Raw genomic sequence first — 27,745 nt, forward strand, 5'->3', positions numbered from 1 at the left:
TTGGGGTATAATAGAAGGACAGAGGGGGGATTGGGGTATAATAGAAGGACAGAGGGAGGATTGGGGTATAATAGAAGGACAGAGGGGGGATTGGGGTATAATAGAAGGACAGAGGGGAGGATTGGGGTATAATAGAGGGACAGAGGGGAGGATTGGGGTATAATAGAAGGACAGAGGGGAGGATTGGGGTATAATAGAAGGACAGAGGGGAGGATTGGGGTATAATAGAAGGACAGAGGAGGGATTGGGGTATAATAGAAGGACAGAGGGGGGATTGGGGTATAATAGAAGGACAGAGGGAGGATTGGGGTATAATAGAAGGACAGAGGGGAGGATTGGGGTATAATAGAAGGACAGAGGGGAGGATTGGGGTATAATAGAAGGACAGAGGGAGGATTGGGGTATAATAGAAGGACAGAGGGGGGATTGGGGTATAATAGAAGGACAGAGGGAGGATTGGGGTACAGTAGAGGGGCAGATATTTTCATTTTACCATAGTACGTTCGGTTCCACATGTGGCTGATGATGGCGGTTGCGTTTCGAATGCTCTCCCCCTTCTCTCGGGTCTCGTTGACCACATGGGCGTACAGCATGACCGAGTCGTAGAAATCGGCGGCCACCGTGTTCATCTGTAAGGAAGATGGAAGAGGTGATGAGGCACAAGTCTTGGCGGGGAAGCACACACACACACATACTTCCTGTGGCATTGTCCTCGCACACTCGCAGTCCCGGGTAATGACACCTCTGAGTCCCGCCAGCACCTGGCACACGCACGCTCTCGCTGAAGTGCGACACTCCGGACCGACGCTGGATCCTGTCCGAGATTTGATCTCTTTGTCTTCTGCCCATGGCCTGATAATGAGGCTTTTCCTCCTGACGTACGTATTCCCGTGACCCTGGGGGTCCATGACACGCACTTACCAAACTTGGCCAGAGTTGGCCAAAGAGAAAGCAGGTGCAATGCGGCACCAATTCTGAAACTGATAGTAGGAAAGACTAATAATGATGCTGCCCCAATTACCGCCCCCCCTCCCCACCCCCGGTCAATGTGATCCAGCCGCCCCCCCCCCCTCCCCCCGTATAAAGGAGCGCTCATCAGCAGCTGTGAAGTCTCAGAGCCTTGACATCACCCACCAGCTCCCATTGCTCCTCTGTTGTCGGCGCTCCCTCCTCTCCCCTGCAGCAGCTGCTCTCTGACACAGGAAAGCTGGAGCTGCGGAATCACATGACCGGACCAGAGAGTAATAAAAAATGGGCATTTAAGCTTTTTTTCTTTTTTTTCTCCAGGCTTGAAGGATAGGAAGGAGGGAGGGGGAGAAGTAGAATTTTTAAAGCGGAACTAAGCTCTCCTATCCTTTACAGCCGAGGAAGCAGCCATCTTGGCCTTTGGTTCGATATGTAATTGCCATGACGATCAGTTGTGACATCAGACATTTGGTGGCTTGAAAGTTTTCGGATGAGAGCGCAAGCAACTGTGACAGTTATCAATCACGAGATGCCTGAGATGTAAATGTTTTGGGAAACAGTTAGAAGAGATGTATGGCCAGAGTGTTTTCTCCTAAGAGCTTACAATCTAATAGGGTGAGTCAAGTGGTTTAGGGCAGTGGCAGCCGGTGGTAATTTTTTTTTTGGAGGGGCGACAAACAGTAACACCCCACCCCCCCGTCGGTCGACGGGCGGGTCTGGTGCACTTACCCCATCTAATGCAGCGCTTCACCGGCAGCAGCGGCGGCGGCGACAGCTTTCCCTTCCTCTGCTCTCCACGGGCATCGGAGGCTTCGGTTTCCTCCCTCCTCCCCAGCAGCCAATCGGGAAATGCCTTTTTCCGGCGAATCGTTGAACGGGTCTTAGATATGGCCAGATTGAGGATCAGTGTTACAACAGCAAATATTCATTCGCTGTTGTAACACTTGGGTGGGCTCCTGGCGCAATGCTCTGCGCTCCGAGTCCACCCTATTTTTGAAGCCTATTAGAGCCTCTGGCTGTAATCAGGTACTTCAAAACCCAACCCCCCCGCCGCTGTAAGGGGCCAGACGCCTGAATAGGGGGTGGCCGTCGATAGATTCATGCTATGCTATGCATGAACCTATCAATTATTCATATCGGGGGTGGCTTAGATAGAGGGGGCGGCGACCATGGCGCCCCTAATGGACGGGCCCCGCCACTGGTTTGGGGGGATGACCTGATGGAAGAATTAAAAGTTCAGCTGCGGTACAAAACTTGGCCCGTTTCAGCAGCGACCAGCCGAGATTCGAAACGTGTATGGGCAGGCTGATTGGTCCGATCGATCAACTTGGGTACAACCAGCCTGTTGGATGTCTATAGCTGCTATCAATAATCGCGGTGTGTTCTCCCAGCCGGGGACGGCTCCTCCCACCGCGGGAGAACACAGGCTCCCCAGAGGAGGGATTCCCTCAATCAGCGCTGACTGTGCTGATGGGGGGGAACCGAGCGAATTTCTTTCCTAAAACTCGTGGTCGCAGGGAAGAAAATCGCACCATCTTTGGCCAGCTTTAGGTGGAGGCAGGATAGGCTTACCTGAAGAGATGAGTTTTCAGGGGTCACCTAAAGGTAGACAGAGGAGGAGATAGCCGGACAGATCGAATTATCGATATGGATATAGGGCCCCCCCCTCCCCCCCCATTCTGCACTCACCAGTGTGCTCTCCATCGTGTGGTTGAATTTGGGGGCGTAGCTCTTCAGATCTTGCAGAAATTCGAAGTATTCTGGGTTCTCCGGCTCCTTGTAGGTGATAATCATCACTGACTGACCAGGAGAGACAACAAGTAAGAGGGAAATCTGAACAATCACATTCATAACAAGACAAATGTTGGCCTCTGTCTAAGGGAGACGAGATTCAAGGGGCAATGGAGGCAAAACACAACCCAGCCTACTAGATCCCCCACCTATAAATGATATTTAATCTTTGGATGGACTGACCCTTTAAGCACATTGGTAGTGATGTATTGGCAGGGAAAACCACCAGAGTAAAGGTTGTAGGTGGGGTGCGGCGTGGTGCGGCGGCAATAATTCACACACAGGTACAATGCAGAACTTGTATTGAAGTAATGCAGCAACAGTTCCCAACAACCCCAGTGGGAACTTGGAAGTCTACCCAGCCGGGTGAACTCACAGTTTCCAGCAACATGAAAGGAGCAGATTCCAGGCAGACTGACGGTGTCTGTTGAGAGGGGCAGAATGCGGCCTGGCCGTTTCATGCCCGATCAGGAAGGTGTCCAGAAGAATTGTGACCCCTACGCTTTCCTCCCTCGTCAGGAACCCTACCGCTAGTATTGTCCCTCCCAGACGGGGTACCTTTCCTTACTACCCTGTCCACTCCCATAAAAGTGCACTAAACCTGGGAGCCAGGGCCATAACTAGGCTCTGCCCAACCCAAGATGGCTGCCGGAGTAACATGGAGCGACAGAATCAAGCCCAGATTGCGTCCCCAGTGACCCAAATCACCATATAGAGGAACCTTTTCCTTAACAAATTCCTCTACATATGCAGAACTGCTACAGATGAGCACCACCTGCAGTGAATAAAATAAACTGCACCTGCCCACAAGTTGGCCAAAGAAAGGCAGGTGGAGTATAAAATAGAGAGCCAAAGGTGAGATTGGGGTATAATTGAAGAATGTGAGGGGGTTGGGGTACAACAGAGGAGGAACTGGGGTACAACAGGGGGATTGGGGGTACAATGAGAGGATAGAACAATAGTGGGGTACAAGAGAGTGACAGAGGGGAGGACTGGGGGACAAGAGAGGGACAGAGAGAGGATTGGGGTATAATAGAAGGACAGAGGGAGGATTGGGGTATAATAGAAGGACAGAGGGGAGGATTGGGGTATAATAGAAGGACAGAGGGAGGATTGGGGTATAATAGAAGGACAGAGGGAGGATTGGGGTATAATAGAAGGACAGAGGGGAGGATTGGGGTATAATAGAAGGACAGAGGGAGGATTGGGGTATAATAGAAGGACAGAGGGGAGGATTGGGGTATAATAGAAGGACAGAGGGAGGATTGGGGTATAATAGAAGGACAGAGGGAGGATTGGGGTATAATAGAAGGACAGAGGGGGGATTGGGGTATAATAGAAGGACAGAGGGAGGATTGGGGTATAATAGAAGGACAGAGGGGAGGATTGGGGTATAATAGAAGGACAGAGGAGGGATTGGGGTATAATAGAAGGACAGAGGAGGGATTGGGGTATAATAGAAGGACAGAGGGGGGGACTGGGGTATAATAGAAGGACAGAGGGGGGGATTGGGGTATAATAGAAGGACAGAGGGGAGGATTGGGGTATAATAGAAGGACAGAGGGGGGATTGGGGTATAATAGAAGGACAGAGGGGGGGATTGGGGTATAATAGAAGGACAGAGGGAGGATTGGGGTATAATAGAAGGACAGAGGGAGGATTGGGGTATAATAGAAGGACAGAGGGGGGGGGATTGGGGTATAATAGAAGGACAGAGGGGAGGATTGGGGTATAATAGAAGGACAGAGGGGGGATTGGGGTATAATAGAAGGACAGAGGGAGGATTGGGGTATAATAGAAGGACAGAGGGGGGGATTGGGGTATAATAGAAGGACAGAGGGGAGGATTGGGGTATAATAGAAGGACAGAGGGGGGGATTGGGGTATAATAGAAGGACAGAGGGAGGATTGGGGTATAATAGAAGGACAGAGGGGAGGATTGGGGGTATAATAGAAGGACAGAGGGAGGATTGGGGTATAATAGAAGGACAGAGGGGAGGATTGGGGTATAATAGAAGGACAGAGGGGAAGATTGGGGTATAATAGAAGGACAGAGGGGAGGATTGGGGTATAATAGAAGGACAGAGGGGGGATTGGGGTATAATAGAAGGACAGAGGGGGGATTGGGGTGTAATAGGACAGAGGAGGGATTGGGGTATAATAGAAGGACAGAGGGAGGATTGGGGTATAATAGAAGGACAGAGGGGGGGATTGGGGTATAATAGAAGGACAGAGGGAGGATTGGGGTATAATAGAAGGACAGAGGGGGGATTGGGGTATAATAGAAGGACAGAGGAGGGGATTGGGGTATAATAGAAGGACAGAGGGGGGATTGGGGTATAATAGAAGGACAGAGGGGGGATTGGGGTATAATAGAAGGATAGAGGGGGGGATTGGGGTATAATAGAAGGACAGAGGGAGGATTGGGGTATAATAGAAGGACAGAGGGGGGATTGGGGTATAATAGAAGGATAGAGGGGGGGATTGGGGTATAATAGAAGGACAGAGGGAGGATTGGGGTATAATAGAAGGACAGAGGGGGGATTGGGGTATAATAGAAGGACAGAGGAGGGATTGGGGTATAATAGAAGGACAGAGGAGGGATTGGGGTATAATAGAAGGACAGAGGGGGGGATTGGGGTATAATAGAAGGACAGAGGGGGGATTGGGGTATAATAGAAGGACAGAGGGAGGATTGGGGTATAATAGAAGGACAGAGGGGGGGATTGGGGTATAATAGAAGGACAGAGGGAGGATTGGGGTATAATAGAAGGACAGAGGGAGGATTGGGGTATAATAGAAGGACAGAGGGGAGGATTGGGGTATAATAGAAGGACAGAGGAGGGATTGGGGTATAATAGAAGGACAGAGGGGGGATTGGGGTATAATAGAAGGACAGAGGGGGGGATTGGGGTATAATAGAAGGACAGAGGGGAGGATTGGGGTATAATAGAAGGACAGAGGGGAGGATTGGGGTATAATAGAAGGACAGAGGGGGGGATTGGGGTATAATAGAAGGACAGAGGGAGGATTGGGGTATAATAGAAGGACAGAGGGGGGATTGGGGTATAATAGAAGGACAGAGGGGGGATTGGGGTATAATAGAAGGACAGAGGGGAGGATTGGGGTATAATAGAAGGACAGAGGGAGGATTGGAGTATAATAGAAGGACAGAGGGGAGGATTGAGGTATAATAGAAGGACAGAGGGGGGATTGGGGTATAATAGAAGGACAGAGGGGGGATTGGGGTATAATAGAAGGACAGAGGGGGGATTGGGGTATAATAGAAGGACAGAGGGGAGGATTGGGGTATAATAGAAGGACAGAGGGAGGATTGGGGTATAATAGAAGGACAGAGGGGAGGATTGGGGTATAATAGAAGGACAGAGGGAGGATTGGGGTATAATAGAAGGACAGAGGGGGGATTGGGGTATAATAGAAGGACAGAGGGGAGGATTGGGGTATAATAGAAGGACAGAGGGGGGACTGGGGTATAATAGAAGGACAGAGGGGGGATTGGGGTATAATAGAAGGACAGAGGGGAGGATTGGGGTATAATAGAAGGACAGAGGGGAGGATTGGGGTATAATAGAAGGACAGAGGGAGGATTGGGGTATAATAGAAGGACAGAGGGGAGGATTGGGGTATAATAGAAGGACAGAGGGAGGATTGGGGTATAATAGAAGGACAGAGGGGGGATTGGGGTATAATAGAAGGACAGAGGGAGGATTGGGGTATAATAGAAGGACAGAGGGGGGGATTGGGGTATAATAGAAGGACAGAGGGGAGGATTGGGGTATAATAGAAGGACAGAGGGGAGGATTGGGGTATAATAGAAGGACAGAGGGGAGGATTGGGGTATAATAGAAGGACAGAGGGGGGGGATTGGGGTATAATAGAAGGACAGAGGGAGGATTGGGGTATAATAGAAGGACAGAGGGGGGATTGGGGTATAATAGAAGGACAGAGGGGAGGATTGGGGTATAATAGAAGGACAGAGGGGGGGATTGGGGTATAATAGAAGGACAGAGGGAGGATTGGGGTATAATAGAAGGACAGAGGGGGGGATTGGGGTATAATAGAAGGACAGAGGGGAGGATTGGGGTATAATAGAAGGACAGAGGGAGGATTGGGGTATAATAGAAGGACAGAGGGGAGGATTGGGGTATAATAGAAGGACAGAGGGAGGATTGGGGTATAATAGAAGGACAGAGGGGGGATTGGGGTATAATAGAAGGACAGAGGGGAGGATTGGGGTATAATAGAAGGACAGAGGGAGGATTGGGGTATAATAGAAGGACAGAGGGGGGATTGGGGTATAATAGAAGGACAGAGGGAGGATTGGGGTATAATAGAAGGACAGAGGGAGGATTGGGGTATAATAGAAGGACAGAGGGGAGGATTGGGGTATAATAGGACAGAGGGAGGATTGGGGTATAATAGAAGGACAGAGGGGAGGATTGGGGTATAATAGAAGGACAGAGGGAGGATTGGGGTATAATAGAAGGACAGAGGGGGGATTGGGGTATAATAGAAGGACAGAGGGAGGATTGGGGTATAATAGAAGGACAGAGGGGGGGATTGGGGTATAATAGAAGGACAGAGGGGAGGATTGGGGTATAATAGAAGGACAGAGGGGGGATTGGGGTATAATAGAAGGACAGAGGGGGGATTGGGGTATAATAGAAGGACAGAGGGAGGATTGGGGTATAATAGAAGGACAGAGGGGGGATTGGGGTATAATAGAAGGACAGAGGGGAGGATTGGGGTATAATAGAAGGACAGAGGGGGAGATTGGGGTATAATAGAAGGACAGAGGGGGGATTGGGGTATAATAGAAGGACAGAGGGGAGGATTGGGGTATAATAGAAGGACAGAGGGAGGATTGGGGTATAATAGAAGGACAGAGGGAGGATTGGGGTATAATAGAAGGACAGAGGGGGGATTGGGGTATAATAGAAGGACAGAGGGAGGATTGGGGTATAATAGAAGGACAGAGGGGGGATTGGGTAGAATAGAAGGACAGAGGGAGGATTGGGGTATAATAGAAGGACAGAGGGGAGGATTGGGGTATAATAGAAGGACAGAGGGAGGATTGGGGTATAATAGAAGGACAGAGGGGGGATTGGAGTATAATTGAAGGACAGAGGGGGGATTGGGGTATAATAGAAGGACAGAGGGAGGATTGGGGTATAATAGAAGGACAGAGGGGGGATTGGGGTATAATAGAAGGAGAGAGGGAGGATTGTGGTATAATAGAAGGACAGAGGGGAGGATTGGGGTATAATAGAAGGACAGAGGGAGGATTGGGGTATAATAGAAGGACAGAGGGGGGATTGGAGTATAATAGAAGGACAGAGGGGAGGATTGTGGTATAATAGAAGGACAGAGGGAGGATTGGGGTATAATAGAAGGACAGAGGGGGGGATTGGGGTATAATAGAAGGATAGAGGGGGGATTGGGGTATAATAGAAGGACAGAGGGGAGGATTGGGGTATAATAGAAGGACAGAGGGGAGGATTGGGGTATAATAGAAGGACAGAGGGAGGATTGGGGTATAATAGAAGGACAGAGGGGGGATTGGGGTATAATAGAAGGACAGAGGGAGGATTGGGGTATAATAGAAGGACAGAGGGGAGGATTGGAGTATAATAGAAGGACAGAGGGAGGATTGGGGTATAATAGAAGGACAGAGGGAGGATTGGGGTATAATAGAAGGACAGAGGGAGGATTGGGGTATAATAGAAGGACAGAGGAGGGATTGGGGTATAATAGAAGGACAGAGGGAGGATTGGGGTATAATAGAAGGACAGAGGGGGGATTGGGGTATAATAGAAGGACAGAGGGGGGATTGGGGTATAATAGAAGGACAGAGGGGAGGATTGGGGTATAATAGAAGGACAGAGGGAGGATTGGGGTATAATAGAAGGACAGAGGGGGGATTGGGGTATAATAGAAGGACAGAGGGAGGATTGGGGTATAATAGAAGGACAGAGGGAGGATTGGGGTATAATAGAAGGACAGAGGGGGGATTGGGGTATAATAGAAGGACAGAGGGGGGATTGGGGTATAATAGAAGGACAGAGGGGAGGATTGGGGTATAATAGAAGGACAGAGGGAGGATTGGGGTATAATAGAAGGACAGAGGGAGGATTGGGGTATAATAGAAGGACAGAGGGAGGATTGGGGTATAATAGAAGGACAGAGGGGGGATTGGGGTATAATAGAAGGACAGAGGGGGGATTGGGGTATAATAGAAGGACAGAGAGAGGATTGGGGTATAATAGAAGGACAGAGGGGGAGGATTGGGGTATAATAGAAGGACAGAGGGGAGGATTGGGGTATAATAGAAGGACAGAGGGAGGATTGGGGTATAATAGAAGGACCGAGGGGGGATTGGGGTATAATAGAAGGACAGAGGGAGGATTGGGGTATAATAGAAGGACAGAGGGGGGATTGGGGTATAATAGAAGGACAGAGGGAGGATTGGGGTATAATAGAAGGACAGAGGGGGGGATTGGGATATAATAGAAGGACAGAGGGGGGATTGGGGTATAATAGAAGGACAGAGGGGGGATTGGGGTATAATAGAAGGACAGGGGGGGGATTGGGGTATAATCGAAGGACAGAGGGGGGATTGGGGTATAATAGAAGGACAGAGGGGGGATTGGGGTATAATAGAAGGACAGAGGGAGGATTGGGGTATAATAGAAGGACAGAGGGGAGGATTGGGGTATAATAGAAGGACAGAGGGGGGGATTGGGATATAATAGAAGGACAGAGGGGGGATTGGGGTATAATAGAAGGACAGAGGGGGGATTGGGGTATAATAGAAGGACAGGGGGGGGATTGGGGTATAATCGAAGGACAGAGGGGGGATTGGGGTATAATAGAAGGACAGAGGGGGGATTGGGGTATAATAGAAGGACAGAGGGAGGATTGGGGTATAATAGAAGGACAGAGGGAGGATTGGGGTATAATAGAAGGACAGAGGGGAGGATTGGGGTATAATAGAAGGACAGAGGGGGGATTGGGGTATAATAGAAGGACAGAGGGGAGGATTGGGGTATAATAGAAGGACAGAGGGGGGATTGGGGTATAATAGAAGGACAGAGGGGGGGATTGGGGTATAATAGAAGGACAGAGGGAGGATTGGGGTATAATAGAAGGACAGAGGGAGGATTGGGGTATAATAGAAGGACAGAGGGGGGATTGGGGTATAATAAAAGGACAGAGGGGAGGATTGGGGTATAATAGAAGGACAGAGGGGAGATTGGGGTATAATAGAAGGACAGAGGAGGGATTGGGTTATAATAGAAGGACAGAGGGGGGATTGGGGTATAATAGAAGGACAGAGGGAGGATTGGGTTATAATAGAAGGACAGAGGGGGGATTGGGGTATAATAGAAGGACAGAGGGGGGATTGGGGTATAATAGAAGGACAGAGGGGGGGATTGGGGTATAATAGAAGGACAGAGGGGGGATTGGGGTATAATAGAAGGACAGAGGGGGGATTGGGGTATAATAGAAGGACAGAGGGAGGATTGGAGTATAATAGAAGGACAGAGGAGGGATTGGGGTATAATAGAAGGACAGAGGGGGGATTGGGGTATAATAGAAGGACAGAGGGATGATTGGGGTATAATAGAAGTACAGAGGGGAAGATTGGGGTATAATAGAAGGACAGAGGGGAGGATTGGGGTATAATAGAAGGACAGAGGGGGGATTGGGGTATAATAGAAGGACAGAGGGAGGATTGGGGTATAATAGAAGGACAGAGGGGAGGATTGGGGTATAATAGAAGGACAGAGGGGGGGATTGGGGTATAATAGAAGGACAGAGGGAGGATTGGGGTATAATAGAAGGACAGAGGGAGGATTGGGGTATAATAGAAGGACAGAGGAGGGATTGGGGTATAATAGAAGGACAGAGGGGAGGATTGGGGTATAATAGAAGGACAGAGGGAGGATTGGGGTATAATAGGACAGAGGGAGGATTGGGGTATAATAGAAGGACAGAGGGAGGATTGGGGTATAATAGAAGGACAGAGGGGAGGATTGGGGTATAATAGAAGGACAGAGGGGAAGATTGGGGTATAATAGAAGGACAGAGGAGGGATTGGGGTATAATAGAAGGACAGAGGGGAGGATTGGGGTATAATAGAAGGACAGAGGGGGGGATTGGGGTATAATAGAAGGACAGAGGGGAGGATTGGGGTATAATAGAAGGACAGAGGAGGGATTGGGGTATAATAGAAGGACAGAGGGAGGATTGGGTTATAATAGAAGGACAGAGGAAGGATTGGGTTATAATAGAAGGACAGAGGGGGGATTGGGGTATAATAGAAGGACAGAGGAGGGATTGGGGTATAATAGAAGGACAGAGGGGGGATTGGGGTATAATAGAAGGACAGAGGGGAGGATTGGGGTATAATAGAAGGACAGAGGGGGGGATTGGGGTATAATAGAAGGACAGAGGGGAGGATTGGGGTATAATAGAAGGACAGAGGGAGGATTGGGGTATAATAGAAGGACAGGGGGGGGATTGGGGTATAATAGAAGGACAGAGGGGGGGATTGGGGTATAATAGAAGGACAGAGGGGGGATTGGGGTATAATAGAAGGACAGAGGGGGGATTGGGGTATAATAGAAGGACAGAGGGAGGATTGGGGTATAATAGAAGGACAGAGGAGGGATTGGGGTATAATAGAAGGACAGAGGGGGGATTGGGGTATAATAGAAGGACAGAGGGAGGATTGGGGTATAATAGAAGTACAGAGGGGAAGATTGGGGTATAATAGAAGGACAGAGGGGAGGATTGGGGTATAATAGAAGGACAGAGGGGGGATTGGGGTATAATAGAAGGACAGAGGGAGGATTGGGGTATAATAGAAGGACAGAGGGAGGATTGGGGTATAATAGAAGGACAGAGGGAGGATTGGGGTATAATAGAAGGACAGAGGGGAGGATTGGGGTATAATAGAAGGACAGAGGGGAAGATTGGGGTATAATAGAAGGACAGAGGGGAGGATTGGGGTATAATAGAAGGACAGAGGGGGGATTGGGGTATAATAGAAGGACAGAGGGAGGATTGGGGTATAATAGAAGGACAGAGGGAGGATTGGGGTATAATAGAAGGACAGAGGGGGGGACTGGGGTATAATAGAAGGACAGAGGGAGGATTGGGGTATAATAGAAGGACAGAGGGAGGATTGGGGTATAATAGAAGGACAGAGGGAGGATTGGGGTATAATAGAAGGACAGAGGGGGGGACTGGGGTATAATAGAAGGACAGAGGGAGGATTGGGGTATAATAGAAGGACAGAGGAGAGGATTGGGGTATAATAGAAGGACAGAGGGGGGATTGGGGTATAATAGAAGGACAGAGGGGGGATTGGGGTATAACAGAAGGACAGAGGGAGGATTGGGGTATAATAGAAGGACAGAGGGGGGGACTGGGGTATAATAGAAGGACAGAGGAGGGATTGGGTTATAATAGAAGGACAGAGGGAGGATTGGGGTATAATAGAAGGACAGAGGGGGGGATTGGGATATAATAGAAGGACAGAGGGGGGATTGGGGTATAATAGAAGGACAGAGGGGGGATTGGGGTATAATAGAAGGACAGGGGGGGGATTGGGGTATAATCGAAGGACAGAGGGTGGATTGAGGTATAATAGAAGGACAGAGGGGAGGATTGGGGTATAATAGAAGGACAGAGGGGAGGATTGGGGTATAATAGAAGGACAGAGGGAGGATTGGGGTATAATAGAAGGACAGAGGGAGGATTGGGGTATAATAGAAGGACAGAGGGAGGATTGGGGTATAATAGAAGGACAGAGAGAGGATTGGGGTATAATAGAAGGACAGAGGGGAGGATTGGGGTATAATAGAAGGACAGAGGGAGGATTGGGGTATAATAGAAGGACAGAGGGGGGGATTGGGGTATAATAGAAGGACAGAGGGGAGGATTGGGGTATAATAGAAGGACAGAGGGAGGATTGGGGTATAATAGAAGGACAGAGGGGAGGATTGGGGTATAATAGAAGGACAGAGGGGAGGATTGGAGTATAATAGAAGGATAGAGGGAGGATTGGGGTATAATAGAAGGACAGAGGGGGGATTGGGGTATAATAGAAGGACAGAGGGAGGATTGGGGTATAATAGAAGGACAGAGGGGAGGATTGGGGTATAATAGAAGGACAGAGGGGGGATTGGGGTATAATAGAAGGACAGAGGGGAGGATTGGGGTATAATAGAAGGACAGAGGGGGGGATTGGGGTATAATAGAAGGACAGAGGGGAGGATTGGGGTATAATAGAAGGACAGAGGGAGGATTGGGGTATAATAGAAGGACAGAGGGGAGGATTGGGGTATAATAGAAGGACAGAGGGAGGATTGGGGTATAATAGAAGGACAGAGGGGGGATTGGGGTATAATAGAAGGACAGAGGGGGGATTGGGGTATAATAGAAGGACAGAGGGGAGGATTGGGGTATAATAGAAGGACAGAGGGAGGATTGGGGTATAATAGAAGGACAGAGGGGAGGATTGGGGTATAATAGAAGGACAGAGGGAGGATTGGGGTATAATAGAAGGACAGAGGGGGGATTGGGGTATAATAGAAGGACAGAGGGAGGATTGGGGTATAATAGAAGGACAGAGGGGGGGATTGGGGTATAATAGAAGGACAGAGGGGAGGATTGGGGTATAATAGAAGGACAGAGGGGAGGATTGGGGTATAATAGAAGGACAGAGGGGAGGATTGGGGTATAATAGAAGGACAGAGGGAGGATTGGGGTATAATAGAAGGACAGAGGGGGGGATTGGGGTATAATAGAAGGACAGAGGGGGAGATTGGGGTATAATAGAAGGACAGAGGGAGGATTGGGGTATAATAGAAGGACAGAGGGGAGGATTGGGGTATAATAGAAGGACAGAGGGGGGATTGGGGTATAATAGAAGGACAGAGGGGAGGATTGGGGTATAATAGAAGGACAGAGGGAGGATTGGGGTATAATAGAAGGACAGAGGGGAGGATTGGGGTATAATAGAAGGACAGAGGGAGGATTGGGGTATAATAGAAGGACAGAGGGGGGATTGGGGTATAATAGAAGGACAGAGGGAGGATTGGGGTATAATAGAAGGACAGAGGGGGGGATTGGGGTATAATAGAAGGACAGAGGGGAGGATTGGGGTATAATAGAAGGACAGAGGGGGGGATTGGGGTATAATAGAAGGACAGAGGGAGGATTGGGGTATAATAGAAGGACAGAGGGGGGATTGGGGTATAATAGAAGGACAGAGGAGGGGATTGGGGTATAATAGAAGGACAGAGGGGGATTGGGGTATAATAGAAGGACAGAGGGGGGATTGGGGTATAATAGAAGGACAGAGGAGGGATTGGGGTATAATAGAAGGACAGAGGAGGGATTGGGGTATAATAGAAGGACAGAGGGGGGATTGGGGTATAATAGAAGGACAGAGGGGGGATTTGGGTATAATAGAAGGACAGAGGGAGGATTGGGGTATAATAGAAGGACAGAGGGGGGGATTGGGGTATAATAGAAGGACAGAGGGAGGATTGGGGTATAATAGAAGGACAGAGGGGGGATTGGGGTATAATAGAAGGACAGAGGGGGGGATTGGGGTATAATAGAAGGACAGAGGGGAGGATTGGGGTATAATAGAAGGACAGAGGGAGGATTGGGGTATAATAGAAGGACAGAGGGGGGGGATTGGGGTATAATAGAAGGACAGAGGGAGGATTGGGGTATAATAGAAGGACAGAGGGGGGATTGGGGTATAATAGAAGGACAGAGGGGAGGATTGGGGTATAATAGAAGGACAGAGGGGGGGATTGGGGTATAATAGAAGGACAGAGGGAGGATTGGGGTATAATAGAAGGACAGAGGGGGGGATTGGGGTATAATAGAAGGACAGAGGGGAGGATTGGGGTATAATAGAAGGACAGAGGGAGGATTGGGGTATAATAGAAGGACAGAGGGGAGGATTGGGGTATAATAGAAGGACAGAGGGAGGATTGGGGTATAATAGAAGGACAGAGGGGGGATTGGGGTATAATAGAAGGACAGAGGGAGGATTGGGGTATAATAGAAGGACAGAGGGGAGGATTGGGGTATAATAGAAGGACAGAGGGAGGATTGGGGTATAATAGAAGGACAGAGGGGGGATTGGGGTATAATAGAAGGACAGAGGGAGGATTGGGGTATAATAGAAGGAGAGAGGGGGGGATTGGGGTATAATAGAAGGACAGAGGGGAGGATTGGGGTATAATAGAAGGACAGAGGGGGGATTGGGGTATAATAGAAGGACAGAGGGGGGATTGGGGTATAATAGAAGGACAGAGGGAGGATTGGGGTATAATAGAAGGACAGAGGGGGGATTGGGGTATAATAGAAGGACAGAGGGGGGATTGGGGTATAATAGAAGGACAGAGGGGAGGATTGGGGTATAATAGAAGGACAGAGGGGGAGATTGGGGTATAATAGAAGGACAGAGGGGGGATTGGGGTATAATAGAAGGACAGAGGGGAGGATTGGGGTATAATAGAAGGACAGAGGGAGGATTGGGGTATAATAGAAGGACAGAGGGAGGATTGGGGTATAATAGAAGGACAGAGGGGGGATTGGGGTATAATAGAAGGACAGAGGGAGGATTGGGGTATAATAGAAGGACAGAGGGGGGATTGGGTAGAATAGAAGGACAGAGGGAGGATTGGGGTATAATAGAAGGACAGAGGGGAGGATTGGGGTATAATAGAAGGACAGAGGGAGGATTGGGGTATAATAGAAGGACAGAGGGGGGATTGGAGTATAATTGAAGGACAGAGGGGGGATTGGGGTATAATAGAAGGACAGAGGGGAGGATTGGGGTATAATAGAAGGACAGAGGGGGGATTGGGGTATAATAGAAGGACAGAGGGGAGGATTGGGGTATAATAGAAGGACAGAGGGGAGGATTGGGGTATAATAGAAGGACAGAGGGAGGATTGGGGTATAATAGAAGGACAGAGGGGAGGATTGGGGTATAATAGAAGGACAGAGGGAGGATTGGGGTATAATAGAAGGACAGAGGGAGGATTGGGGTATAACAGAAGGACAGAGGGGGGGATTGGGGTATAATAGAAGGACAGAGGGGGGATTGGGTAGAATAGAAGGACAGAGGGAGGATTGGGGTATAATAGAAGGACAGAGGGGAGGATTGGGGTATAATAGAAGGACAGAGGGAGGATTGGGGTATAATAGAAGGACAGAGGGGGGATTGGAGTATAATTGAAGGACAGAGGGGGGATTGGGGTATAATAGAAGGACAGAGGGGAGGATTGGGGTATAATAGAAGGACAGAGGGGGGATTGGGGTATAATAGAAGGACAGAGGGGAGGATTGGGGTATAATAGAAGGACAGAGGGGAGGATTGGGGTATAATAGAAGGACAGAGGGAGGATTGGGGTATAATAGAAGGACAGAGGGGAGGATTGGGGTATAATAGAAGGACAGAGGGAGGATTGGGGTATAATAGAAGGACAGAGGGAGGATTGGGGTATAACAGAAGGACAGAGGGGGGGATTGGGGTATAATAGAAGGACAGAGGGGAGGATTGGGGTATAATAGAAGGACAGAGGGAGGATTGGGGTATAATAGAAGGACAGAGGGGAGGATTGGGGTATAATAGAAGGACAGAGGGGGGATTGGGGTATAATAGAAGGACAGAGGGAGGATTGGGGTATAATAGAAGGACAGAGGGAGGATTGGGGTATAATAGAAGGACAGAGGGAGGATTGGGGTATAATAGAAGGACAGAGGGAGGATTGGGGTATAATAGAAGGACAGAGGGGAGGATTGGGGTATAATAGAAGGACAGAGGGGGGATTGGGATATAATAGAAGGACAGAGGGAGGATTGGGGTATAATAGAAGGACAGAGGGGAGGATTGGGGTATAATAGAAGGACAGAGGGTTGATTGGGATATAATAGAAGGACAGAGGGGGGATTGGGGTATAATAGAAGGACAGAGGGAGGATTGGGGTATAATAGAAGGACAGAGGGAGGATTGGGGTATAATAGAAGGACAGAGGGGAGGATTGGGGTATAATAGAAGGACAGAGGGGGGATTGGGATATAATAGAAGGACAGAGGGGGGATTGGGGTATAATAGAAGGAGAGAGGGAGGATTGTGGTATAATAGAAGGACAGAGGGGAGGATTGGGGTATAATAGAAGGACAGAGGGAGGATTGGGGTATAATAGAAGGACAGAGGGGGGATTGGAGTATAATAGAAGGACAGAGGGGAGGATTGTGGTATAATAGAAGGACAGAGGGAGGATTGGGGTATAATAGAAGGACAGAGGGAGGATTGGGGTATAATAGAAGGACAGAGGGGGGATTGGGGTATAATAGAAGGACAGAGGGAGGATTGGGGTATAATAGAAGGACAGAGGGGAGGATTGGAGTATAATAGAAGGACAGAGGGAGGATTGGGGTATAATAGAAGGACAGAGGGAGGATTGGGGTATAATAGAAGGACAGAGGGAGGATTGGGGTATAATAGAAGGACAGAGGAGGGATTGGGGTATAATAGAAGGACAGAGGGAGGATTGGGGTATAATAGAAGGACAGAGGGGGGATTGGGGTATAATAGAAGGACAGAGGGGGGATTGGGGTATAATAGAAGGACAGAGGGGAGGATTGGGGTATAATAGAAGGACAGAGGGAGGATTGGGGTATAATAGAAGGACCGAGGGGGGATTGGGGTATAATAGAAGGACAGAGGGAGGATTGGGGTATAATAGAAGGACAGAGGGAGGATTGGGGTATAATAGAAGGACAGAGGGGGGGATTGGGATATAATAGAAGGACAGAGGGGGGATTGGGGTATAATAGAAGGACAGAGGGGGATTGGGGTATAATAGAAGGACAGGGGGGGGATTGGGGTATAATCGAAGGACAGAGGGGGGATTGGGGTATAATAGAAGGACAGAGGGGAGGATTGGGGTATAATAGAAGGACAGAGGGGAGGATTGGGGTATAATAGAAGGACAGAGGGAGGATTGGGGTATAATAGAAGGACAGAGGGAGGATTGGGGTATAATAGAAGGACAGAGGGAGGATTGGGGTATAATAGAAGGACAGAGAGAGGATTGGGGTATAATAGAAGGACAGAGGGAGGATTGGGGTATAATAGAAGGACAGAGGGGAGGATTGGGGTATAATAGAAGGACAGAGGGGAGGATTGGGGTATAATAGAAGGACAGAGGGAGGATTGGGGTATAATAGAAGGACAGAGGGGAGGATTGGGGTATAATAGAAGGACAGAGGGGAGGATTGGAGTATAATAGAAGGATAGAGGGAGGATTGGGGTATAATAGAAGGACAGAGGGGGGATTGGGGTATAATAGAAGGACAGAGGGAGGATTGGGGTATAATAGAAGGACAGAGGGGAGGATTGGGGTATAATAGAAGGACAGAGGGGGGATTGGGGTATAATAGAAGGACAGAGGGGAGGATTGGGGTATAATAGAAGGACAGAGGGGGGATTGGGGTATAATAGAAGGACAGAGGGGGGGATTGGGGTATAATAGAAGGACAGAGGGAGGATTGGGGTATAATAGAAGGACAGAGGGGGGATTGGGGTATAATAAAAGGACAGAGGGGAGGATTGGGGTATAATAGAAGGACAGAGGGGAGATTGGGGTATAATAGAAGGACAGAGGAGGGATTGGGTTATAATAGAAGGACAGAGGGGGGATTGGGGTATAATAGAAGGACAGAGGGAGGATTGGGTTATAATAGAAGGACAGAGGGGGGATTGGGGTATAATAGAAGGACAGAGGGGGGATTGGGGTATAATAGAAGGACAGAGGGGGGATTGGGGTATAATAGAAGGACAGAGGGAGGATTGGGGTATAATAGAAGGACAGAGGAGGGGATTGGGGTATAATAGAAGGACAGAGGGGGGATTGGGGTATAATAGAAGGACAGAGGGATGATTGGGGTATAATAGAAGTACAGAGGGGAAGATTGGGGTATAATAGAAGGACAGAGGGGAGGATTGGGGTATAATAGAAGGACAGAGGGGGGATTGGGGTATAATAGAAGGACAGAGGGAGGATTGGGGTATAATAGAAGGACAGAGGGAGGATTGGGGTATAATAGAAGGACAGAGGGGGGATTGGGGTATAATAGAAGGACAGAGGGAGGATTGGGGTATAATAGAAGGACAGAGGGAGGATTGGGTATAATAGAAGGACAGAGGAGGGATTGGGGTATAATAGAAGGACAGAGGGGAGGATTGGGGTATAATAGAAGGACAGAGGGAGGATTGGGGTATAATAGGACAGAGGGAGGATTGGGGTATAATAGAAGGACAGAGGGAGGATTGGGGTATAATAGAAGGACAGAGGGGAGGATTGGGGTATAATAGAAGGACAGAGGGGAGATTGGGGTATAATAGAAGGACAGAGGGAGGGATTGGGGTATAATAGAAGGACAGAGGGGAGGATTGGGGTATAATAGAAGGACAGAGGGGGGGATTGGGGTATAATAGAAGGACAGAGGGGAGGATTGGGGTATAATAGAAGGACAGAGGGGGGATTGGGGTATAATAGAAGGACAGAGGGAGGATTGGGGTATAATAGAAGGACAGAGGGGAGGATTGGGGTATAATAGAAGGACAGAGGGGAGGATTGGGGTATAATAGAAGGACAGAGGGAGGATTGGGGTATAATAGAAGGACAGAGGGGAGAATTGGGGTATAATAGAAGGACAGAGGGAGGATTGGGTTATAATAGAAGGACAGAGAAAGGATTGGGTTATAATAGAAGGACAGAGGGGGGATTGGGGTATAATAGAAGGACAGAGGAGGGATTGGGGTATAATAGAAGGACAGAGGGGGGATTGGGGTATAATAGAAGGACAGAGGGAGGATTGGGATATAATAGGACAGAGGGGGGATTGGGGTATAATAGAAGGACAGAGGGGAGGATTGGGGTATAATAGAAGGACAGAGGGGGGATTGGGGTATAATAGAAGGACAGAGGGGAGGATTGGGGTATAATAGAAGGACAGAGGGGAGGATTGGGGTATAATAGAAGGACAGAGGGGGGATTGGGGTATAATAGAAGGACAGAGGGGGGGATTGGGGTATAATAGAAGGACAGAGGGGGGATTGGGGTATAATAGAAGGACAGAGGGGGGATTGGGGTATAATAGAAGGACAGAGGGGGGATTGGGGTATAATAGAAGGACAGAGGGGGGGATTGGGGTATAATAGAAGGACAGAGGGGAGGATTGGGGTATAATAGAAGAAGGACGGAGGGGAGGATTGGGGTATAATAGAAGGACAGAGGGAGGATTGGGGTTTAATAGAAGGACAGAGGGAGGATTGGGGTATAATAGAAGGACAGAGGAGGGATTGGGGTATAATAGAAGGACAGAGGGGGGATTGGGGTATAATAGAAGGACAGAGGGAGGATTGGGGTATAATAGAAGTACAGAGGGGAAGATTGGGGTATAATAGAAGGACAGAGGGGAGGATTGGGGTATAATAGAAGGACAGAGGGGGGATTGGGGTATAATAGAAGGACAGAGGGAGGATTGGGGTATAATAGAAGGACAGAGGGAGGATTGGGGTATAATAGAAGGACAGAGGGAGGATTGGGGTATAATAGAAGGACAGAGGGGAGGATTGGGGTATAATAGAAGGACAGAGGGGAAGATTGGGGTATAATAGAAGGACAGAGGGGAGGATTGGGGTATAATAGAAGGACAGAGGGGGGATTGTGGTATAATAGAAGGACAGAGGGAGGATTGGGGTATAATAGGACAGAGGGAGGATTGGGGTATAATAGAAGGACAGAGGGAGGATTGGGGTATAATAGAAGGACAGAGGGGGGGACTGGGGTATAATAGAAGGACAGAGGGAGGATTGGGGTATAATAGAAGGACAGAGGGAGGATTGGGGTATAATAGAAGGACAGAGGGAGGATTGGGGTATAATAGAAGGACAGAGGGGGGGACTGGGGTATAATAGAAGGACAGAGGGAGGATTGGGGTATAACAGAAGGACAGAGGGAGGATTGGGGTATAATAGAAGGACAGAGGGGGGGACTGGGGTATAATAGAAGGACAGAGGGGGGATTGGGGTATAATAGAAGGACAGAGGGGAGGATTGGGGTATAATAGAAGGACAGAGGAGGGATTGGGTTATAATAGAAGGACAGAGGGAGGATTGGGGTATAATAGAAGGACAGAGGGGGGGATTGGGATATAATAGAAGGACAGAGGGGGATTGGGTATAATAGAAGGACAGAGGGGGGATTGGGGTATAATAGAAGGACAGGGGGGGATTGGGGTATAATCGAAGGACAGAGGGGGGATTGAGGTATAATAGAAGGACAGAGGGGAGGATTGGGGTATAATAGAAGGACAGAGGGGAGGATTGGGGTATAATAGAAGGACAGAGGGAGGATTGGGGTATAATAGAAGGACAGAGGGAGGATTGGGGTATAATAGAAGGACAGAGGGAGGATTGGGGTATAATAGAAGGACAGAGAGAGGATTGGGGTATAATAGAAGGACAGAGGGGAGGATTGGGGTATAATAGAAGGACAGAGGGAGGATTGGGGTATAATAGAAGGACAGAGGGGGGGATTGGGGTATAATAGAAGGACAGAGGGGAGGATTGGGGTATAATAGAAGGACAGAGGGAGGATTGGGGTATAATAGAAGGACAGAGGGGAGGATTGGGGTATAATAGAAGGACAGAGGGGAGGATTGGAGTATAATAGAAGGATAGAGGGAGGATTGGGGTATAATAGAAGGACAGAGGGAGGATTGGGGTATAATAGAAGGACAGAGGGGAGGATTGGGGTATAATAGAAGGACAGAGGGGGGATTGGGGTATAATAGAAGGACAGAGGGGAGGATTGGGGTATAATAGAAGGACAGAGGGAGGATTGGGGTATAATAGAAGGACAGAGGGAGGATTGGGTATAATAGAAGGACAGAGGGGGGATTGGGGTATAATAAAAGGACAGAGGGGAGGATTGGGGTATAATAGAAGGACAGAGGGGGGATTGGGGTATAATAGAAGGACAGAGGAGGGATTGGGTTATAATAGAAGGACAGAGGGGGGATTGGGGTATAATAGAAGGACAGAGGGAGGATTGGGTTATAATAGAAGGACAGAGGGGGGATTGGGGTATAATAGAAGGACAGAGGGGGGATTGGGGTATAATAGAAGGACAGAGGGGGGGATTGGGGTATAATAGAAGGACAGAGGGGGGATTGGGGTATAATAGAAGGACAGAGGGGGGATTGGGGTATAATAGAAGGACAGAGGGAGGATTGGGGTATAATAGAAGGACAGAGGAGGGATTGGGGTATAATAGAAGGACAGAGGGGGGATTGGGGTATAATAGAAGGACAGAGGGGGGGATTGGGGTATAATAGAAGGACAGAGGGGAGGATTGGGGTATAATAGAAGGACAGAGGGGAAGATTGGGGTATAATAGAAGGACAGAGGAGGGATTGGGGTATAATAGAAGGACAGAGGGGAGGATTGGGGTATAATAGAAGGACAGAGGGGGGGATTGGGGTATAATAGAAGGACAGAGGGGAGGATTGGGGTATAATAGAAGGACAGAGGGGAGATTGGGGTATAATAGAAGGACAGAGGGGGGATTGGGGTATAATAGAAGGACAGAGGGGAGGATTGGGGTATAATAGAAGGACAGAGGGAGGATTGGGGTATAATAGAAGGACAGAGGGGGGATTGGGGTATAATAGAAGGACAGAGGGGGGGATTGGGGTATAATAGAAGGACAGAGGGGAGGATTGGGGTATAATAGAAGGACAGAGGGGAGGATTGGGGTATAATAGAAGGACAGAGGGGGGATTGGGGTATAATAGAAGGACAGAGGGATGATTGTTGGGGTATAATAGAAGTACAGAGGGGAAGATTGGGTATAATAGAAGGACAGAGGGGAGGATTGGGGTATAATAGAAGGACAGAGGGGGGATTGGGGTTATAATAGAAGGACAGAGGGAGGATTGGGGTATAATAGAAGGACAGAGGGAGGATTGGGGTATAATAGAAGGACAGAGGGGAGGATTGGGGTATAATAGAAGGACAGAGGGAGGATTGGGGTATAATAGAAGGACAGAGGGGAGGATTGGGGTATAATAGAAGGACAGAGGGGGGATTGGGGTATAATAGAAGGACAGAGGGAGGATTGGGGTATAATAGAAGGACAGAGGGGAGGATTGGGGTATAATAGAAGGACAGAGGGGAGGATTGGGGTATAATAGAAGGACAGAGGGAGGATTGGGGTATAATAGAAGGACAGAGGAGGGATTAGGGTATAATAGAAGGACAGAGGGGAGGATTGGGGTATAATAGAAGGACAGAGGGAGGATTGGGGTATAATAGGACAGAGGGAGGATTGGGGTATAATAGAAGGACAGAGGGAGGATTGGGGTATAATAGAAGGACAGAGGGGAGGATTGGGGTATAATAGAAGGACAGAGGGGAAGATTGGGGTATAATAGAAGGACAGAGGAGGGATTGGGGTATAATAGAAGGACAGAGGGGAGGATTGGGGTATAATAGAAGGACAGAGGGGGGGATTGGGGTATAATAGAAGGACAGAGGGGAGGATTGGGGTATAATAGAAGGACAGAGGGGGAGATTGGGGTATAATAGAAGGACAGAGGGGGGATTGGGGTATAATAGAAGGACAGAGGGGAGGATTGGGGTATAATAGAAGGACAGAGGGAGGATTGGGGTATAATAGAAGGGACAGAGGGAGGATTGGGGTATAATAGAAGGACAGAGGGGGGATTGGGGTATAATAGAAGGACAGAGGGAGGATTGGGGTATAATAGAAGGACAGAGGGGGGATTGGGGTATAATAGAAGGACAGAGGGGAGGATTGGGGTATAATAGAAGGACAGAGGGGGAGATTGGGGTATAATAGAAGGACAGAGGGGGGATTGGGGTATAATAGAAGGACAGAGGGGAGGATTGGGGTATAATAGAAGGACAGAGGGAGGATTGGGGTATAATAGAAGGACAGAGGGGGGGATTGGGGTATAATAGAAGGACAGAGGGGGGGATTGGGGTATAATAGAAGGACAGAGGGGAGGATTGGGGTATAATAGAAGGACAGAGGGAGGATTGGGGTATAATAGAAGGACAGAGGGGGGATTGGGGTATAATAGAAGGACAGAGGGATGATTGGGGTATAATAGAAGTACAGAGGGGAAGATTGGGGTATAATAGAAGGACAGAGGGGAGGATTGGGGTATAATAGAAGGACAGAGGGGGGATTGGGTTATAATAGAAGGACAGAGGGAGGATTGGGGTATAATAGAAGGACAGAGGGAGGATTGGGGTATAATAGAAGGACAGAGGGGAGGATTGGGGTATAATAGAAGGACAGAGGGAGGATTGGGGTATAATAGAAGGACAGAGGGGAGGATTGGGGTATAATAGAAGGACAGAGGGGGGGATTGGGGTATAATAGAAGGACAGAGGGAGGATTGGGTATAATAGAAGGACAGAGGGGAGGATTGGGGTATAATAGAAGGACAGAGGGAGGATTGGGGTATAATAGAAGGACAGAGGGAGGATTGGGGTATAATAGAAGGGACAGAGGAGGGATTAGGGTATAATAGAAGGACAGAGGGGAGGATTGGGGTATAATAGAAGGACAAGAGGGAGGATTGGGGTATAATAGGACAGAGGGGAGGATTGGGGTATAATAGAAGGACAGAGGGAGGATTGGGGTATAATAGAAGGACAGAGGGGAGGATTGGGGTATAATAGAAGGACAGAGGGGAAGATTGGGGTATAATAGAAGGACAGAGAGGGATTGGGGTATAATAGAAGGACAGAGGGGAGGATTGGGGTATAATAGAAGGACAGAGGGGGGATTGGGGTATAATAGAAGGACAGAGGGGGGATTGGGGTATAATAGAAGGACAGAGGGGAGATTGGGTATAATAGAAGGACAGAGGGGGGATTGGGGTATAATAGAAGGACAGAGGGGAGGATTGGGGTATAATAGAAGGACAGAGGGAGGATTGGGGTATAATAGAAGGACAGAGGGAGGATTGGGGTATAATAGAAGGACAGAGGGGGGATTGGGGTATAATAGAAGGACAGAGGGAGGATTGGGGTATAATAGAAGGACAGAGGGGGGATTGGGTAGAATAGAAGGACAGAGGGAGGATTGGGGTATAATAGAAGGACAGAGGGGAGGATTGGGGTATAATAGAAGGACAGAGGGAGGATTGGGGTATAATAGAAGGACAGAGGGGGGATTGGAGTATAATTGAAGGACAGAGGGGGGATTGGGGTATAATAGAAGGACAGAGGGGAGGATTGGGGTATAATAGAAGGGACAGAGGGGGGATTGGGGTATAATAGAAGGACAGAGGGGAGGATTGGGGTATAATAGAAGGACAGAGGGGAGGATTGGGGTATAATAGAAGGACAGAGGGAGGATTGGGGTATAATAGAAGGACAGAGGGGAGGATTGGGGTATAATAGAAGGACAGAGGGAGGATTGGGGTATAATAGAAGGACAGAGGGAGGATTGGGGTATAACAGAAGGACAGAGGGGGGATTGGGGTATAATAGAAGGACAGAGGGGAGGATTGGGGTATAATAGAAGGACAGAGGGAGGATTGGGGTATAATAGAAGGACAGAGGGGGGATTGGGGTATAATAGAAGGAGAGAGGGGAGGATTGGGGTATAATAGAAGGACAGAGGGGAGGATTGGGGTATAATAGAAGGACAGAGGGGAGGATTGGGGTATAATAGAAGGGACAGAGGGAGGATTGGGGTATAATAGAAGGACAGAGGGGAGGATTGGGGTATAATAGAAGGACAGAGGGAGGATTGGGGTATAATAGAAGGACAGAGGAGGGATTAGGGTATAATAGAAGGACAGAGGGGAGGATTGGGGTATAATAGAAGGACAGAGGGGGGATTGGGTATAATAGAAGGACAGAGGGGAGGATTGGGGTATAATAGAAGGACAGAGGGGGGATTGGGGTATAATAGAAGGACAGAGGGAGGATTGGGGTATAATAGGACAGAGGGAGGATTGGGGTATAATAGAAGGACAGAGGGGAGGATTGGGGTATAATAGAAGGACAGAGGGGAGGATTGGGGTATAATAGAAGGACAGAGGGGAAGATTGGGGTATAATAGAAGGACAGAGGAGGGATTGGGGTATAATAGAAGGACAGAGGGGAGGATTGGGGTATAATAGAAGGACAGAGGGGGGGATTGGGGTATAATAGAAGGACAGAGGGGAGGATTGGGGTATAATAGAAGGACAGAGGGGGAGATTGGGGTATAATAGAAGGACAGAGGGGGATTGGGGTATAATAGAAGGACAGAGGGAGGATTGGGGTATAATAGAAGGACAGAGGGAGGATTGGGGTATAATAGAAGGACAGAGGGGAGGATTGGGGTATAATAGAAGGACAGAGGGGGGATTGGGGTATAATAGAAGGACAGAGGGAGGATTGGGGTATAATAGAAGGACAGAGGGGGGATTGGGGTATAATAGAAGGACAGAGGGGAGGATTGGGGTATAATAGAAGGACAGAGGGGAGGATTGGGGTATAATAGAAGGACAGAGGGAGGATTGGGGTATAATAGAAGGACAGAGGGGGGATTGGGAGTATAATTGAAGGACAGAGGGGGGATTGGGGTATAATAGAAGGACAGAGGGGAGGATTGGGGTATAATAGAAGGACAGAGGGAGGATTGGGGTATAATAGAAGGACAGAGGGGAGGATTGGGGTATAATAGAAGGACAGAGGGGAGGATTGGGGTATAATAGAAGGACAGAGGGGAGGATTGGGGTATAATAGAAGGACAGAGGGGGATTGGGGTATAATAGAAGGACAGAGGGGAGGATTGGGGTATAATAGAAGGACAGAGGGGAGGATTGGGGTATAATAGAAGGACAGAGGGAGGATTGGGGTATAATAGAAGGACAGAGGGGAGGATTGGGGTATAATAGAAGGACAGAGGGAGGATTGGGGTATAATAGAAGGACAGAGGGGGGGATTGGGGTATAATAGAAGGACAGAGGGGAGGATTGGGGTATAATAGAAGGACAGAGGGGAGGATTGGGGTATAATAGAAGGACAGAGGGAGGATTGGGGTATAATAGAAGGACAGAGGGGGGATTGGGGTATAATAGAAGGACAGAGGGGAGGATTGGGGTATAATAGAAGGACAGAGGGAGGATTGGGGTATAACTAGAAGGACAGAGGGGGGGATTGGGGTATAATAGAAGGACAGAGGGGAGGATTGGGGTATAATAGAAGGACAGAGGGAGGATTGGGGTATAATAGAAGGACAGAGGGGGATTGGGTATAATAGAAGGACAGAGGGAGGATTGGGGTATAATAGAAGGACAGAGGGGGATTGGGGTATAATAGAAGGACAGAGGGAGGATTGGGGTATAATAGAAGGACAGAGGGGAGGATTGGGGTATAATAGAAGGACAGAGGGGAGGATTGGGGTATAATAGAAGGACAGAGGGGGGATTGGGGTATAATAGAAGGACAGAGGGAGGATTGGGGTATAATAGAAGGACAGAGGGGGGATTGGGGTATAATAGAAGGACAGAGGGGAGGATTGGAGGTATAATAGAAGGACAGAGGGGGAGGATTGGGGTATAATAGAAGGACAGAGGGAGGATTGGGGTATAATAGAAGGACAGAGGGAGGATTGGGGTATAATAGAAGGACAGAGGGGAGGATTGGGGTATAATAGAAGGGACAGAGGGGAGGATTGGGGTATAATAGAAGGACAGAGGGGAGGATTGGGGTATAATAGAAGGACAGGAGGGAGGGATTGGAGTATAATAGAAGGACAGAGGGGGAGGATTGTGGTATAATAGAAGGACAGAGGGGGGGATTGGGTATAATAGAGAGGACA

The 27,745-nt window shown here is 48.6% G+C and overlaps 1 protein-coding gene across 1 annotated transcript in view; it reads right to left on the reverse strand.

Moving 5' to 3' along the window:
* Positions 1-27,745, reverse strand: part of NPR1 (natriuretic peptide receptor 1) — a gene marked incomplete at its 3' end in the record, with an annotated part of 181,475 nt that overhangs the window by 84,049 nt on the left and 69,681 nt on the right. Inside the window, 2 exon segments of the mRNA XM_073608649.1 lie at positions 494-629; positions 2,656-2,766. Of these exon segments, the coding sequence (XP_073464750.1) occupies positions 494-629; positions 2,656-2,766 (247 nt within the window).

This window comes from Aquarana catesbeiana, linkage group LG13 (genome assembly GCF_042186555.1).
Source record: "Aquarana catesbeiana isolate 2022-GZ linkage group LG13, ASM4218655v1, whole genome shotgun sequence".
NCBI lineage: Eukaryota > Metazoa > Chordata > Amphibia > Anura > Ranidae > Aquarana > Aquarana catesbeiana.